Below are 17,908 nucleotides of genomic sequence, written 5' to 3' on the forward strand. Positions count from 1 at the left end.
TCCTTGCTGGCCCTTTATAACCCTATGATTCAAACAGAAGAAACAGACATGTGATCATCCAGTTAGGCAAGGGGCTGGCTCGCTTACAGAATAGCAGTTTACTGCAGATTTTGGGAATGCCCCTGACCCATCCATGCCCCTTCTCCTAGTCACACCCCCTTTTCAATTTAAGTGCACAGTGTTATAGAATAGTGCATGAGCAAATCCACACATTAGTCCTAATTAATGCCAATTAATGTCAATAGCTGATTAACGGCTCATTAACTAATTAGTTTGCATATGGATCTGGGATCCACACCCAAATATGGGTGACCTTTATAGAATCTGAGGGCAAGTGTACATAGATCGGGCCATAGGGCAACCCCTGAACCCCTGCTTTTCACAGAAGGCAGACATTCTTCAATGTACAGAACAAACATGAATGGAGCCCAAGTGTACTTGCACATAGCTGAAGGTATGCCCCCCTCTCCTCCAACAGTTCTGCCACCCCTCTGCTCCTGTCTCTTACTCTCACTGACTAGAATACTAAGCTTTCCCCTTCCCCACACTTTCAAATGGCTGCTACAGTACACGTAACCAGATCCACTCAAAATATTAATGCAGATCAAGCAAGAATAAAAAATATATATATATTTTGGTGTTTCTGGTTACAAGTTCTGCATTCCTCACTTCCAAGGAAACAAATCACAGCCCTGAAAAGATGTTCAAGTCCTGAAAAGGGAGCAGGGGAAGAAAGTCTATCATGAGCTATCACTATACAATACTTATTTCTAAGTCCTGCAAAAGCTCACATCCCAGAAGGAGGGAGGGTGAGGAGAATGACCACGAAAGAACAGCAAAGCAGGGGGTTACAGCCTTCTCTGCCATATAGCCCTTTTTTGTCCTGGAGATGGGAGAAGACAGAGGAAAAGTTGAAAGGGGTTTGGGAGAGAACCAGGCAGAAGTACCATAGCACTAGAGAAGTCAGTCTCTCCTATTCCTTTAGCAGTAACCAGTCAATATCCAACTGGTACAGCCCTGAATACAATGCCCAGGACACAGAGAGCTGCTAGGCTGCAAAAGATTAATGATCTTTTTTAATGAGGATTGCAGAACATGGCTGCATCTTCTTTCCCCTTTTCAAAAGGGGAGAAATCTAAGGGGTGAATGGGTCACACTAGGGGTTAATCTCTGCTTCTACCAAGTGTCCTCCCTAATTTTCCTTGTTTTCAAATGAATGGCAGGTCAGAGAGTCACATACAAACAGCCTTTGAAGAAAGGGGAGGGGCAAAAAAATATCACTAAAGCAGCATGCTACACTGCCCCGCCCATATCTACAACTCACTCTCAATTTAGTGTCCAGGAGGACATGGAACAGGCTATTCCCCATTATGTAGATCAAGCTTGTCTGCAGAATCACAGGGCTTCAGCTGGACTCCACCTCCCAGGAGCATCAAAAGTGCATACAGTATAGTAGAGTTGTTTTAAGATGGTGCTAGGATGATAAAGCCTCCTGTATTTTACAGCCTAGCTCAAAACTATGTACCCTGGGTCCCCAGCCCTCAGGAAATGGACTCAAAGCAAGCAGCAAATATATACACAGACACATATAAAAAAAAGCATCCAGGAAAAAAATGTGTGGTGCCCTCCTCTTTTCCTGCTATTGTGCACCAGACCACAGCTGCACTTCACACATGGCACAAGATGCATACAAAAATCCTATCTGAAGCCCCAAATTCAGAACACAGAACCTCAAGTCTTAACCTACTCTTGTAAAGCAGAGGAGAAGCTAAAGGACAGAAATCCACAGGGCGGCTTGTGTGCTCACATTCAGATAAAACACTGACATGTAAAAACAGCCACATCTTTCACTGGAAAACAGAGCAGCTCTCTTGGACTGTAAGGCAGCTCTCTCAGCACACATAGCACTGTGCCCACACTTCGAAGGATGCAGTCGCTTCACACAAACAAACATCTGTTTCACAGCTCTCCCAGGCCCTACAAGTGTTTTATTTAAATAAAAAAATAAAAAAAAAAAAGAAATTCCTGGCAAAGGGACACAAAATACAGAAGCAAAAAACATTAAGACAAGGCACAATCAACACGTTTCTGAAAGAGAGACCCTTCCTCTTCCCCAGAAACCTTCAGGACCAGACCTAAGGAGATCTCCCCAACTCTCCCCCACCCCCCAGACCAGACTTAAGGAGACTCAGCCTACGGGCATTACATCACCACCTTCACAACTATGTAACCCATGAAAACAGGCACGCACCTCGGAGCTGCTCTTCTCACCCTCCCAACCAATGACTTCACTCATATCCAGCATTAACAGGAAATCAAGTGTCACCAGCAAAAGGAATTGGGCCTGCAAAGGCGCTCGGCACGGACCTGTCCTGCTTCTCAAAGAACACCCTATGGTCAAGTACACAGCGCGTCTTACGCCCCCATTTTGACTCTGAGAATAAAATAGATATTGACAAAAGAAAACTCTTAAAATTTGAGAGATTTTTTTCTGAGTGTCATAGTTAAAAGAGTTTTTGCATTTAGAAAGCAAAATAAAAAACAAAACCACTAAGACTTTCAACCTCTACATTTCTCTTTTTTTTTCAGGAGGTGGGGCAACTTAATTTTTTTTGAATGTGTTTTTTTTTTTCTTTAATAATCCAGAAATGTGTTATAAGGAGGGTCTGGCATAACATCTGTACATACAGAGGTATTTATAAAACAGTGCAAGTGTGAAAAGTGAGGTAAAACTGTTTAAAATTTACAACACCCCCCTCCCTGTTTAAAAGCTAAAAGCCATCATCATCCAAGTTCAGCGATTGTCCCTCATACAGTGAAACCCCTTTTTTAAAGCCATTATTTAGCCCCTTACCCTTGGGGGTCACAAACCTGAGAAAGTGAAATTCAAGTTTTGGGTTGTTTTTGGCATCGGCTGTGGTGCGCTCATATGTGTTTGGCGAGAGGAGCAGCACAGCCGCTAATTAAGGCGAGATAGGAGCTGGAGGTACAGAGAGCGTTGCAGAAGGCGGACCACTGCTGGTGCTGCCACGGCCGTTGCTGTTTCCCTTTGTGTAGCTGGAGGAGGCAGATGAACTGGGTGTTTGAGCAAATAGTACACCTTTCAAAAAACAGAGCAGGGAGACAACATTGAGAAATCAGAACATGTTTTTCTCTGGGACACGGGGCCTCAGTATCAAGTCTTCCCACTATACTACCTGGCTCAGAGCAATAAATCACATCTTGGTTTCCTGCTTGGTGCTGTGTTAACTGTACAAAGCAATGGAAGGCACTGTCTTGGCTCACATAGAGGGGCTGCGATAGGCAGGTGTGTGCTAAGCACCATGGGAGCTGTGGTTGCTCAACTCAGATTCAGAAATGCCAAGTTACCCAGTTCCAGGCTGGAGATTTTGGGACAGTCTAGGATGTCTGACCACCCTGTCCTGGTACATTATGGGACCTGCAGCACTGAACTCAGTAGGCAGGATCAAACACTAAAAATTCCACACTGCTTTGGGATGTTAAGTTCAAAACCAAGAATGTCCCAAAATCTCCAGCCTAGTACTGGGCTAACTTGGTTCTCTGCAAATTGGAGCTAGACATCAAGGCACATCTAGGAAACAGACTGGGCAGCAGTGGCGTAGCTACGTGGGGCCTGAGGGGGCCCGGGCCCCCCCCATAGATTTGGCCCTGGCCCCCTGATCCCCTTCAACCCCCCTCCCCCCACCAACTCTCCCCCGCCGTCACCGCCCGCCCCGTCGCCGCAAATGATACCTTTTTTGAAGAGAGACTTCCTTCCGCGCTCGAGTAGCGCCTTTCTTCAACGAAGTTCCGGCGATCAGCTGTTTCGTCGCCAGCGTCGAAACAGCTGATCGCCGGAACTTCGTTGAAGAAAAGCGCTACTCAAGCGCAGAAGGAAGTCTCTCTTCAAAAAAGTATCATTTGCGGTGACGGGGCGGGCGGCGACGGCGGGGGAGAGTTGGTGGCGGAAGGGGGGTTGAAGGGGATCGTGGGCAGGCCGGCAGGGGGGGTCCGATGTAGTGGCGGTGGCTCGGGGGGGGGGGCAGCTAAACAGTGCCCCCCCACCTCGGGCTCTGGCCCCCCCTCCTGGCGAGGTCTGGCTACGCCCCTGCTGGGCAGTGGCACATTTTCCCCACCCCCCACAGCAACCATCCTTTTCCCCTTCCCTTTCAGTACATATAGGGCACCACAGTATCCCCTCACCCCAAGATACACATCATGCAGTATATGCTACCCAAGTTGTGGACATACACCAAAAGTTTGATTCACAGTAAAGCTTTTGGATCAGTCATGCTGCCTTTCCTAAGATCAAAATGGCCAGAGGAATTTTCAGAGTGTCTTGAGCACGTTGTGCGGTTCTCTGAATCCAGCCCTCCATTAATGTGGCTAGAAGCTTACACATTCCTCTACAATGTTTAGCAGAGCGGATGTGTTCCTGGGGGCACGTGCTGAGGTTGAGAGCCAAAAGTATGCATTTATATGCATTTAAATTGCATTTTCAAACTGTATTTGCATTTTTCAAGCACGATTCATCATATGCTTAGTACCTGCAACATGCCTGCATGTCTTTGAGAATCGGTGAAAAAGCCATCCGTAAGAAGCACATGCAATTTTTCTCCATTATAGATAGTCTGAAAACTGACTCAAACATATTCAAAATGCCCACTCATCTAATTTGAGAAGTGTAAGAGTGATCAATGCTCAATTGCTGGGGGGGGGGGGGGGGGGGGGGGGGGGAGGCTCCAAGCTGCTGCCTGCCTGCCCATTAAAGTGGCTGCAGAGATCTGCTCAGTGCCTACAGCCTAACTTACCTGTATAGACGATGCCGTTAATCTCCAGTGACATGCTAATACTGTTTGTGCCATTGGAAGCGAGATTTACTGCAGAGTCCTGACGGTTATCTGTCAGAGAAGAAACATGTTCAGATTGTAAGCTCCTTTGAGCAGGGACTGTCCTTCTTTGTTAATTGTACAGCGCTGCGCAACCCTGGTAGCGCTTTAGAAATGTTAAATAGTAGTAGTAGTAGTAGCACACAGCATCAAAGAAAGAGCTTCACTGTTCCTCTCAATCAAGAGAGCAGAAAGAGACCAATGTCTCGTCACAACCTGGCACAAATGCACTCCTACATCAGTTATCAGGTCACTGATGAGAAATGGTTGAGCTCTCCCCCCACCCCCCCAACAGCCCTGTCCAACCTGGGGAGCAGGAGCCAGGAAGCCACCCTAGGTTTTCCGCATAACTATGAGCAATGCTGCCACTGATCCACAGTGAAAACCCAAACCATTTGCTTTGAAAACACGGAGCTTCACATCTGGAGCTGGGGCTGCACCCTAAAGACTTGGTGTGAAGGAAGGAGCACTGCTGGCTGGCTAACCTGGAAGCCTTGTGCCCTGGCTGCTAATCTTGATGTTCATGGGCACTTGAGCCGTCATGGCTAGCAGGTTCTGCTGAATGGCTCGCTGTATCAGTCGCTGTTGCTCATCTACCACCAGTGTCATCTTCTTCTCTGGTGGCTCCCCAGACTCCAGCGTCTCCCGCAGCTGCTCCAAAGCCGCTGCTTGAGCAGCTACCGCTGCTGCTGCTGCCTGCACTGCTGCCATCGAATTGCTAGCCAAGGAAACAGGGACTCGGGAAGGAACAGATATTGGAACAGGAGGGTCCTCCTCTAGAAATGAATGCAAGGACACTCATTATTACATAACTCTGATTTTATCCACCCTCTTCTATACAAGTCACATTGGAGCACAGACACAAAGGAAATAATTATATCCACTCTGTACTGCACAACACTTCAGGGCACATAAGTACCTTGGAATGGTCACCCTGCAAAAAACCCAATACTTTATTTATTGGGATTTATTAACTGCCTTTATTTTGTGGCTGTTCCTGAAATTCTTCTGGTACTAGTCCCCTTGTGACTCTCCTGTGCCCTGTGAGTACCTGTTGGCAATGGTGTTTCAAGTTTATTAAAGACTTTCTATCTCGCCCAACAGGACAAGCCATCTGGGCGGCGTACAATCTATTAAAACAGAAAGAAGAAACGGACATTCATTACTAACAGGAAACAGAAGGAACTAGGGTAAAACTGCAATATAAATAGGAAAGAGGGGGAGAAGGAGAAACAATATGATAGGGAAGCTGTCAGGTAAAAGTGACTTCATCTAGAAAAAAGAAAACTAAGCCTAAGCATCTAGAAAAGGGAAAATCTTGACTTCTGCTTTAAAGAGAAGTAACGAGATAATTTGTCTAAAATGAGGTGGTAGGGAAGTTCTCCATAACTTTGGACCTTGAAATGAAACTGTTTACTATGTTCATGGAAAAGTTCTCTGAACCAGCACAGGGCAAGAGTAAGGGTCATGGATCTGATATACCGCCTTACTGTGGTTCAACCTGTACAAAGATTTTGCCTTGAGTTTAGCCAACCATCTATTTATTCCAACTGACTCTGTATTACCCATCGTGTCCCTATCTATATATCTGCACTTGGCCCCTCAGCTACATAGAAAAGCATTTCCATCATATCGCTGTTATTTTAATGTTCTATTGTGTTGCTTATTAGCTGTTTCATTGGTATTATGCTGACATCGTATTATATCTACGTTATTTGAATATTCTTCTATGCTATTATGGTATTGTACCAACATCATATTTCCAAGTTTACCTCATTAGCAGTCCGATGATCAAAGGTAAATGCAGGCACTAGAGACCACTAGCGCCGGACTACTGCCCACATTTACCTGTGCCCTCATGATCATCGGGCTGACAGCGCTCGAGCGAAGCAATAGCGCAGAACTCATTTAAATGAGATTTTAATGAGCTCTGCTTGTATTCCGCCTCTCTGATCAGAGAACAGCACTCTGATCTTAGGGGCAGCATAGCATCTTAACCCTACACCAGTGTTAAAGTTAAGGCTCTGTTCCCATCCCCACCCCCATCAGGTAGCCCGGGCTCTCATTGTCAAGCCTGGGCTGCCACAATGTCCTGGGGATGCACTGGACCTCTGTACCCCTCTCCAAAAGTGAGGCTCTAGTGGTCTAAAGTGCCCCCCAAGCCCTCCCTCCCAAACAGTGACACAGGGGGATAGAGGTTAAATGGACCTCCAGCCCCATATGGTCAGGATGCACTGGGCAGGGTGTCGCCATTTTGAAAGTGGCAGTGGAAAGAGGATGGGGTGTGCTACTACCTCCTTCAACATGGAGGTACAAGGGGGAGGATCCGCTACACCACTAAGGTGGATAGTGGTGGTGGTGGGGGAGTTGGTGTGGTAGTCCACTTGGGTCACCAGGGATTTTCTTGAGCTTGGGGGGCTGGAGATCCACTGGACTCCAGCTCCGTGTCGCTGTTCTGGGGGGGGGGGGGCACTAGGTCAACAAGGCCTCGCTTTTGGAGGGGGGTCCGGAGGTCCCATGGACCTCCAGCCCATGTTTGACAGGTAGGGCTTTTGATAGCCCGGACCTGTCAAATAAGTGCAGGAGAATTGTGCCAGAGTGTATGCTCAGGCATAATCCGCCCACACTATCGCTGGAGGATCAATGCTAAAAATGTGCATATATTTGCATGTTATTAGAACTGATCATTGGGGAGTTAATTCCCTGCACTGTTCCAGCGCTACTCTTAGGGCGCTGTTTCTGAACAGCGTGGGGAATTTTGATCATCCCAGTTTTATTGTGTTTAAGTTTATATTCAGTCATTTTTATTATTATTGTTAGATTATAAGTTTTATCTTAAACTGGACGCTGTACACTGCCTTGGGTGAATCTGTTCATAAAAGCAGTTAATAAATCCCAATAAATAAATATATAAATAGACAAATCAACCAGAGCGGTTTACATTTATTATACACAGGTACTTTCTCTATCTCTAGTGGGCTCAATTTAAGTTTGTACCTGAGGCAATGGAGGGTTAAAGGGCGATGGGATTTTGATATTCTGCCTTTCTGTGGTTACAATCAAAGCAGTTTACATATTATTTACATATTATATACAGGTACTTATTTTGCACTGGGGCAATGGAGGGTTAAGTGATTTGTCCAGGGTCACAAAGAGCTGCAGTGGGAATTGAACCCAGTCCCCTAGGATCACAGCTCACTGCAATACCCATTAGGCTATTCTTCCACTCTAGAAAGTTGTATGGGGACAGAAATCTAACCCGTCCCCGCCACAAGTAGTCTCTTCCATCCCCAGCTCATTCAGCCCCGCCACACCACATCGCACTCCGCCGTTCAGTCACCTTGACCCTCTGCAAGAAATCCAGATTCTATAAGCAGTGAAAATACCGGTAAGAGAAACAAATGTATTTTCTTCCATACTCTGCTAAATACAAAATTTTAAAAGATGTACATTTTCAAAAGCAAATACCCATGAGCAGCATGTCCTACTTTCCTTTCCCTCCCATCCCTTTCTATCCCATGTGCTCTATTTCCCCTTTCCCTTCTCTCCTCCATGTATGCCACCCTTACCACTCTTTTTTTCCAGCCTCCCTCCCTGCACCCACACTTTTTACAGACCCCCTCCCTCCAGCCACATTATTTCCCAGCCCCCTGCCTCCATCTTTTTTTTTTTTTTAACAGCCCACGACTCCATTCATCCATCCAATCCACCCACCACCCAAATGCTTGTCTCCATCTCTCCCTCTTCATTTCTGCAGGCAACCACCCTATAACAAACCGAAAATTCACTGTTTTTTGCCCTCTCTGCACACACCTCTATACACCCTGGAGGTCAAGTGGTCTCTTTGGGGCAGGAAAGATCCTCATTCTTTCCTTCCCTTCTGCTTCTTTAGAATGGCTGCTGAGATTTCCACGAAAAGGTTGCGAGACTGCTGCTTGCCAGATTGTCTTGATAGCCATTTTAAATGAAGCGGCGGCAGTGAGTGGTTCAGTGGCAGTGGGGCAGGAAAGAATGGGATTCTTCCCCCCAATAAAGAGGCTACGTGCAGGGTGGGTGTCCTGAGGTTTGGGGGGGACCTCCCAGTCTACGTTTCCACCGTACCCTCACAGGACCTGGATCCATCCCTGTGGTAACTGCGGGATTCCCGCTGTATAAGTGCTCAAATAATAGAGAGAAGGGATTGCAGGGGTGGGAAGGGAAACACATAGGAACAACCTGTCACTCACCCCCTCCCCTCCTTTCAAGATTTTCACTCTTTGCTAGTTCAGCATGCAGTAGCAACTATTAAATGGAGAAGCTTTTGCCAAAGTAGGGTCAGCCTCACATTACCTTTCTTTATTTTCTGGCCAGGCGCACTTCCATTCATGGTGGCTGTAGCCAGTCCCAAAGCTGGTACTTGTAACTTAGGAGATGAGAGTATACTAGGAGTCCCACTAGGTGAGTACGTGAAGAGTGCGCCTCCAAAGCCTTGCCTGCGTCCCTCTCTCCTGTTGCTGTCAATGGCAGCCTGCAGCTCGTTGGGATTGCTCAGTCCTCTCTTCTCACATTCATAGGGGTATAAATACTTCATGTATCTGTCAAGCAAAAAAAGGTGGTTCTGTTAGTCTCACAGACACGTTGACAGGAGCTTCAGGTTTGTTCCTGGATTCTGTCCATATGAAGCAAATCTGTGCTGCCACAGCTAGCAGCATCTCCACTTTATTTCCAGGTCATAGTCTAGGCTCTCCTACATATGACAGCGCAAAGAGCCAAACAGAGACATCCTTGTATGCTACATGGCTTTATGCCTATTTTCCCCCAGTGTGGTGCATAGAATCCTATAACAAACAAAACAGCGAAGATGACTGACAAAAATAAATAAAAAATAAAAAATCAAAACACAAGAATATATAAAAAAATCTTCAAATTTGTGTATAAAAATATACAAAGGGGGCGACACTCTGGTTGTGAGAATTAAAAAATAGATTTTATTGATCAATGGATAGTAGGGAGAAAAGGACTCGACACAGCTGTGTTTCTGCCGTACAGGCCTGCGTCAGGAGTCTTCTCACTGTATGCTGATTTCTTATACTATCCAAATTGTGAAGGGAATATGTGTGTCTCTTTCCTGATATTATAGCGTTAGACAATACTTGAAGCAAAGTCAAGCGGAAAAGATCAGCATACAGTGAGAAGACTCCTGACGCAGGCCTGTATGGCCGAAACACAGCTGTGTCGAGTCCTTTTCTCCCTGCTATCCATTGATCAATAAAATCTATTTTTTAATTCTCACAACCAGAGTGTCGCCCCCTTTGTATATTTTTATACACAAATTTGAAGATTTTTTATATATTCTTGTGTTTCGATTTTTTATTTTTATATTTATTTTTGTCAGTCATCTTCGCTGTTTTGTTTGTCGTTGTTTCTTTTTTTTTTAATTTATAAATTTTTATTGAACATCAATCAATATAACAACATTCTGGAGCGCATGACTCCCACAACTTTCCAACAAGTCAAAATTCCATCCATTACCACAAAAGTTTTCCCCCCCCTCCCTCCCCCTCACCCTCCCTCCCACCTTGCCATCCCCCCCTACCCTTCCCACCCTTCAGCACTGTAACTTAACCAACCCCGTTCTCTATGTTCCCAGTAAAAAGTGTCTCCAGATGCATCCATTCTTCTGCAGTGTGACAATATCTCCCTCTACGTCTGTCTGTCATCTTTTCCATAGCCGCAATTATCCTAAGCCTCTCCACCCAGTCCTTTCCCGTAGGGCCCTTTGTTTGTTTCCAATTTAAGGCCACAATGGTTTTCGCCGCCGCCAACCCCATCCTTTTTATTCTGCATTGCCATCTCTTCCCCCTCCTATTGCCCCAGCCCAACAAGCACCACTTAGGATCACATGGGACCGTGTTACCCAATATTGTAGTTAACAAACCTGTTACTTCCCCCCAGAATACCTGCAGTACCGGACACTCCCACCAAATATGAAAGTATGTCCCCCTCCCATTCTTACATCTCCAGCATGTGTCAGGGGCATCTGGAAACATTGCCTTTATTTTATCAGGTGTGTAGTACCATCTGCTTAATATCTTGTACGCATTCTCTTTAATAAGGACACATATAGATGCTTTCTTGGCCTCTAAACAAATTCGCCTCCATTCTATTTCGGTCAATTCCGTTTCCAGATCCCTCTCCCACGCCTTCATGTATGGCAATTTTACAAATTCCCCTCCCCTGATATAGTCATAAAGTCTAGATATCCCTCTCCCCTGAAGATCTATAATACCCCACAAGTTTTCAAATTTTTCAGTTATGGCTGGGTCCTCCTTCATCCCTATTTCCCTCCACATATAATCCTTCACCTGCATATATGCAAATATGTCTGACATAGGAAGATCGTATTCCCTCCTAAGTACCTCAAAACTTTTGATCGCCCTATTATCCAAGAGTTCCCGAAACCGAATCAGTCCCTTTTGGACCCATGTGAGGAGCACCCGATTTTCTTTCCCCCCTATAAACCCTGGCTCTTGTGTTATCCAAGCAAATGTGGATCTATTCCGGGTTTTCCTCAATCTTTTCTTAAGAGCTCCCCATAATCTCAGCAAATGGGATACAAAGGGATTCAAGGCCATCCTCCTATACTCCACATCCGGGGTTGAACCCCACAACATCGCATCCAAATTTCCCCCCTGAACAAAGATCTGCTCCAAATTAGTTATTGGTGAGAGATCCACTTTACTCCATGGTCCTATCTGCTGCAATTGGGCTGCCCAATAATACCAAAGGATATTTGGCATACCCCTTCCTCCCTGTTCCACAGTCCGCCACATGATCTTCCTAGATAGACGGGCCTGTTTCCCCCCCCCCCATACAAATCCACCCAACTCCATTTGTAATTTGTAAATCTCCCCTTTGGGTACTAAAATAGGCAATGTCTGAAACAAGAATAACAACCGGGGAAGGATATTCATTTTTATGGCTGCTATCCTACCCCACCATGACAACCAACCCTGCTTCCATCTACCTAAGTCCTTTCTAATTTCTCTAAAGAGGGGTAAATAATTCAACATATATAAGCTATTAAGATCTCTCGGGATGTTAATACCCAGATATTTGAAGCTCGTAGTTGTCACCCTGAAGTCAAAATTACTCCCCAACTGTACCATCTCTGGATCTGAAATCGTGATGCCCATTAATTCGGACTTATCCAGATTTACCTTAAAGCCTGATAGGGTTCCAAAAAATTTCAATTCCCTCATTATTATAGGTAACGTCAGGAGCGGGGATCCTACATAAAACAATATGTCGTCGGCAAATAATGCCATTTTGTGGTCTCTCCCCCCCATTCGGACCCCTTTAGCATCTCTTAGGTTTCTAATTCTTTGTGCTAATGGCTCTATAGAAATAGCAAATAACAACGGGGAGAGGGGGCAGCCCTGCCTCGTTCCTCTTTGAATGTCAAATGAATTTGACCAACCCCCATTAACTTTGATCCTGGCCACCAGTGTTGTATACAACCCTTTCACCCACCCTACAAATAGGCTTCCTAGTCCCATTTCCAACATTACCTCCCATAAATACTCCCATTCGACTCTGTCGAAAGCTTTCTCAGCGTCGATTGTGAGCAATGCCAGAGAGTCCCCCCTTTTCTGTGCCCCCCAAATTATATTTAGAGTTTGTCTGATGTTATCGCTCACTTGTTGGTGCATTATGAAACCTGACTGATCTGTGTGTATAAGCGAGGGAAGCAGTACCTTCAATCGCTCCGCTATTACCTTGGCCAGTATCTTAACATCAACGTTAAGCAGAGATATCGGTCTATATGACCCACATACTGTAGGATCTCGTCCCTGTTTTAGTAGTACCGAGATCCCTGCCTCCCTCATACTCAATGGTGGATTGCCTTCAACAAAACATACATTCCCAACCTTTACCAAGAGTGGCCCTAATTCTTGCTGAAAGATCTTATAAAATTTAGCAGTGTAACCGTCCAATCCAGGTGACTTCCCACTCTTCAAACCTCTAATGACTGAAAGCACCTCTTCTAGGTCCATTGGCGCTTCCAACTCCGCCCTCTGTTCAGCTGTTATCTTTGGTAAATCTAATTCCTATAAAAACTCAAGGATGTCTTGTTTCTGGGGCCCATCTCCCTTGGCATACAATTTAGCATAGAAATTCACAAATTGTTCTCTAATTTCATCATCCTGATAATGGAGCCTATCGTTAACCCCTTTAATTTTTACAATTGTATTTTTTATCCTTCGTTCCCTAAGCCTCCTTGCTAGCATATTTCCCGCCCTATTACTAAATTCAAAAAAATTCTGTTGCATTAACCTTCTATGGAACTCCATCTTTTTCAGCTGTATAGTTTGTAATTCTGTTCTCCACTTAATGAGTTCCTCCAAATTCTGAGCTCCACCAACCCGTTGATGTCTAACTTCCTGTCTTACCAGCTCTTTCCGCACCTGTAATTCATGATGTTCTCATTCCTTTTTCCTAAAAGACCCTTTTCGTATAAGGTGTCCCCGGATCACCACCTTCAATGCATCCCACACAGTTCCCACCCCCACCTCTCCGTTGTCATTAATTTCTAGATAGTCTCCCCCCGCCCTCCCACTCGTGGGCTTGTCCTTCAACTGGCCATCCCCCCCGTCAGCCAGTTTTACCCCTCAGGAAGTGAGCCCTCCCCAGAGGACCGCTCATTAACCATAAACTCAGTCCACAGCATTCCCCAACATTTCCTTTCCCCTGCAACTCTATCCCATCATATAACATCATATAACAACCTGCAGGTCACCCCGCTCGCCTGTCTTCAGACCAAAGTTCAAACCACAAAGTCTGTACTTGGCTTTCTTCAGGTGCCATCTTCATTTTCAAGTTCCAAACGTCCCACAGACTGTGATCGATATTCCTTCTGTCTGGTAACTTTCTGCCATCCATTCCGCTCCTTTCGGGCCGGGCTATGCTGCTTCTGCAGTTGTGCTTCCTCCACCTCTTTCGGCAAATCTGTACACCCCATATCGCGTAGAAGTTTCCATGCCCCCAAGTGAGATTGTAGTCTGCGGGTATTATTACCAACAGTAATTTGTATTCCAAAGGGATGCAACCACCGATATCTCAGGCCAGCCTTCTGGAGGTATGTCGTGACTTCTTTGAAGTCTCTCCTCCGTAGTAGTGTTTTCTTTGCCAAATTCTGAAACACCTTGATTTTCCCAGATTTCCATTCTATTTCTCCCATTTGTCTCGCTTTCCGCCACACCTCCTCCTTCACAGTGAACTTGTGAAAGCAAGCAATTATGTCTCTCGGCATTCCACCACGTTGTGGCCCCAAACTCCTATGGGCCCTCTCGATTTCCACCGGCTCTCCCTTTACTTCTTCTTCGGAGCTGGTGTCCTGCTCCAGTAGGAAGGCACATATATCTTTTACCGTCTGGGCTGCATCCTTGAATTGCTCTTCCTCAGGCACCCCCTTGAATCTCAAATTGCACCTCCGTGAGCGATTCTCCAAATCTTCCAGCGCCATCTCGATCTCTAGCTTAGATTGCTGTTCCGATTTAAGAGACTTCCACAGATCCCGAACCTCTGCTGACACAGCTTCGGTCTTCTCCTCCGCCTCTGCCAGCCGGTTACCGATCTCTTTCATTTCCTCCCGCAACTCCGCAACTGCTGAGTGCAAGCTGCGCCTCGTTGTTACCATTTCAGTCTTTATCTCTTTAAACCACCTTACAAAGTCCTGTTTGCAAATTTCTGTGTCACTTGCCCCGTTCTCCTCTAGGTCCGGATCAGATTCATATTCCTCGGCCGCCATTTTGGAGCCTTGTGTCGTCGTTCGTGCTCCTGCACTCCCGCTTGGTTTCGGCGCCTCGGAAGCAAATTTGAATTTGGCCAGCTTCTTTTTCGCCGCCATACCGCTTGCGATCTCGTTTCCTGAAGACAGATCGTTTCGATTTGAGTGGGGAATAGTTTATTTTCGCCCTGGAGCTGACAGAGCTCTTTAGCTAAGCAGCCATCTCCAGGAGCTGACGTCACTTCCTTCTTGTCGTTGTTTCTTGCGAAGACTGGTTTCTTCTGTTTTTTTGCATAGAATCCTATGCCAGCTTCAGATAATGTAAGCAGAGAAACTGTGATATGGTGGTCATTGTTCAACCGCATTACTACAAACTATTAGTGACTGGGGCTGGGCAAAGGAAAAGCCACAGAACATGCTAACAGCCTGTAGAGGCCATGCTAATTTCTGTACAAATAGATAACTGTAGGGCTTCCCTTACTATAAGATAACCTATACATACATGCCCTAGTCAATCAAATACCCACAATGCTCTTAGGCACAGGACTTTATTGCATTTCAGGGCTAACGCTACACAGTGCACCTAACTGAAAAATTCTTTAAAGTGCATTATAAAATGAGCTCAGTCACCCTCAGTGGTGCATGAAGATGTAAACGTATGCACACATTTTATAAAATACCTGCATACAGTGCAATTCCACCCCATCTCGGTCCAAATTACATCTCCAGGGACACCTATGTGCAGATCATATAAAAGCAATACATCCACTTTTTATGCAATGCATATCTGTGTGCTACTGTATAAGAGACAGTTTCTATGTACAAAACAATCTCCACGTGCAGAAAAACACTTTACCCCCCCCCCCCCCATGGGCTTTTACTGAATAAGGGCAATAAGTGCACTTCACCCAAGTGACAGTACTTAGTGGGGAGGCGCCATCTGTCTGTACACAGAGGCACTAACAGACAGATGATCAAAAGCCCGTGCTGTTCCAAACAGCGCTCTAAAAATAGCGCTGGAACAGCGCGGGGCTTTACCGCACCGATGGTCAGAGATAATGCATGCAAATTTAAGCAGCGCAATTATCTCTGATCATCGGGTAGAAGTGCGGGCGAATTGTGCCTGAGCATGCACTCGGCACAATCCTCCCGCACTTGTCTGACAGGTCTGGGCTGTCAAAAGCCCAAACCTGTCAAACACCCGAAAGATCTGCCCCATCCCCTGCCCCGAGGCGAGGCCCGAGCAACGGGGGCTGGAGGTCCAGTGGACCTCCGGTCCCCCCCAACGATCCCACCCCCCCCCCAGGTTCAGGGAGGGCTGGAGATCCGGTGGGTCTCCAGTCCCCCCAAACCCCCCGAAATTGGTCCATGGTGGTCGCGGCAAAACCCTCCTCCCATCCTGCGAGCGACGGGGGGGGGGGGGGGGCTGGAGGTCCGGTGGACCTTCAGCCCACCCCAACTCCTCTCCCCCAGCATTGTCCGAGCAGTCCCTGGTGGTCTAGTGTTAGGACAACCCCCTCCCGGCCCCCCTACCTTCAGTTGGAGGAGGGACGCAGCCTGCCTCCCTCCTCTTCTTTGGGCTGACGCCGCCGCAAAATGACGGTGCCCAGCCCCACCCAGTGCATCTTGGGATACGCTGGGCGGGGCTACAGACCAGGAGCTGGCGTAGGGTTTGCCCCGGCCAGCGACCCAATCTTTGGCGTGCTGGTCGCTGATCATTGGGGATGAATGCGCTGAGCCATGTTTAGCATACATTTGCATGCTACTTGCGCAAAGAGCCCTCGAGCTCGTTATTTCATGTGCTCGAGGGCTCTAATCATGGGGCGGTAGCAAACGCCAGCGCTAGTATGGTGCTAATAGCCTCTAGCGCCGGCATTTGCTTTTGATCATGAGGGCGCCAGACACATGCCTCATATAACCCAATCACCCTAAGGAGACATACTTTACCATGTCTTTTCACACCTGGTACCCAGACATGCAGTTTGCAACCAGAGGAAGGGGAAATGTGCCACTCTGGCACACTGTTAAGTGCGCACCTTCCAAACTGTCTCACACTGATGGGTCAATGATCAGAAGCAAACCCAGGTGCTAGAGGCCGTTAGCGCCATACTAGCACCTGAGTTTGCTACCGCCCCATGATCAGCGCCACCGAGCGCGTGAAACAATGTGCTCGTGGGCTCTGAATGCAAGTAGCATGCAAATGATTGCAAAACAGGGCTCTTAGCGCAAGTAGCATGCACATGCATGATAAACCTATTCATCCCCAATAATCAGCAACCAGCGCGCAAAAGATTGGTGCACTGGCCGAGGCAAACCCTATGCCAGAAACTCCCTTATATGGAGTGAAGCCCCGCCCAGAACATCCCAGGATACACTAGGATGGGCTGGGGGTCACCACTTTGCAGGCGACGCCGAAGGAAGAGGAGGAAGGCCACCTCCCTCCTCCAACCTAAGGTGGGGGGGGGGGTGTGGGGGGATTGAACACGGCCCACTGGGCCACCAGGTACCTCACACCAATGCTGGGGGAAGTTGGGGGGGTGCTGCAGACCCACTGTATCTCCAGCTCCCCCTGAACATGTGTCAGGGGGGTGGGTCGTCAGCCCCCTGTTGCTGGGGGGGAGGGTTATTGGTTGCCCAATGGGCCACCAGGGACTTCTTACGAATGCTGAGGGGATCTCCAGCCCTCCCTGAACCTGTGTTTGGGGGGGGGGGCCGGAGGACCAGAGGACCGCCAGACCTCCAGTCTCCATTTCATCTTACTGGGGGCAGGGGTAGTTGGGGTCTGGTGGTCCCATGGACCTCCAGCCCCTGTATTTGACATGTCTGGGCTTTTGACAGCCCAGACTTGTCAAACAAGCGCGGGAGGATTGTGCCTGAATCCTCTCGCACTTCTACCCCATGATCAGAGAGAATTGTATGCTTAAATTCGCATGCAATTATCTCTGATCATAGGTGTGGTAAAGCCCTGCGCTGTTCCAGTGCTATTTTTAGAGCACTGTTTGGAACAGCACAGGGCTTTTGATCATCTGCCCATGAGCTAGCCCTAAAATGCTAAGCTAGCTCTCACTCCCATCACCCCACCACAAAGTAATTCCTAGATTACAAGCAAATAAGAGCTGAAGGAATCTTTCCTTCTAGCAGGAACCGTACTCCCTTCTTCATGAAGCCCCCAAAGAGAAGATGCTAGAAGAGATTCCCACTTAATGCCATGCAGAATCTGGTCCTGATAACATTATGAGAGGGGCTTTAT

General features: G+C 47.0%; 1 protein-coding gene across 2 annotated transcripts in view; it reads right to left on the minus strand.

Moving 5' to 3' along the window:
• Nucleotides 1–257: 257 nt before the first annotated feature.
• ARID3A (AT-rich interaction domain 3A) overlaps nucleotides 258–17,908 on the minus strand; it is a 138,733-nt gene continuing 121,082 nt past the window's right edge. For both annotated transcript variants that reach the window (XM_030219437.1, XM_030219438.1), the window contains exons 6-9: nucleotides 9,219–9,463; nucleotides 5,375–5,665; nucleotides 4,812–4,901; nucleotides 258–3,100 (exon numbers count right to left, since the gene is read on the minus strand). In XM_030219437.1, the coding sequence (XP_030075297.1) occupies nucleotides 2,964–3,100; nucleotides 4,812–4,901; nucleotides 5,375–5,665; nucleotides 9,219–9,463 (763 nt within the window). In that variant the 3' untranslated portion in view covers nucleotides 258–2,963. The remainder of the gene's footprint in view (nucleotides 3,101–4,811; nucleotides 4,902–5,374; nucleotides 5,666–9,218; nucleotides 9,464–17,908) is intronic.

This window comes from Microcaecilia unicolor, chromosome 11 (genome assembly GCF_901765095.1).
Source record: "Microcaecilia unicolor chromosome 11, aMicUni1.1, whole genome shotgun sequence".
Lineage (NCBI taxonomy): Eukaryota > Metazoa > Chordata > Amphibia > Gymnophiona > Siphonopidae > Microcaecilia > Microcaecilia unicolor.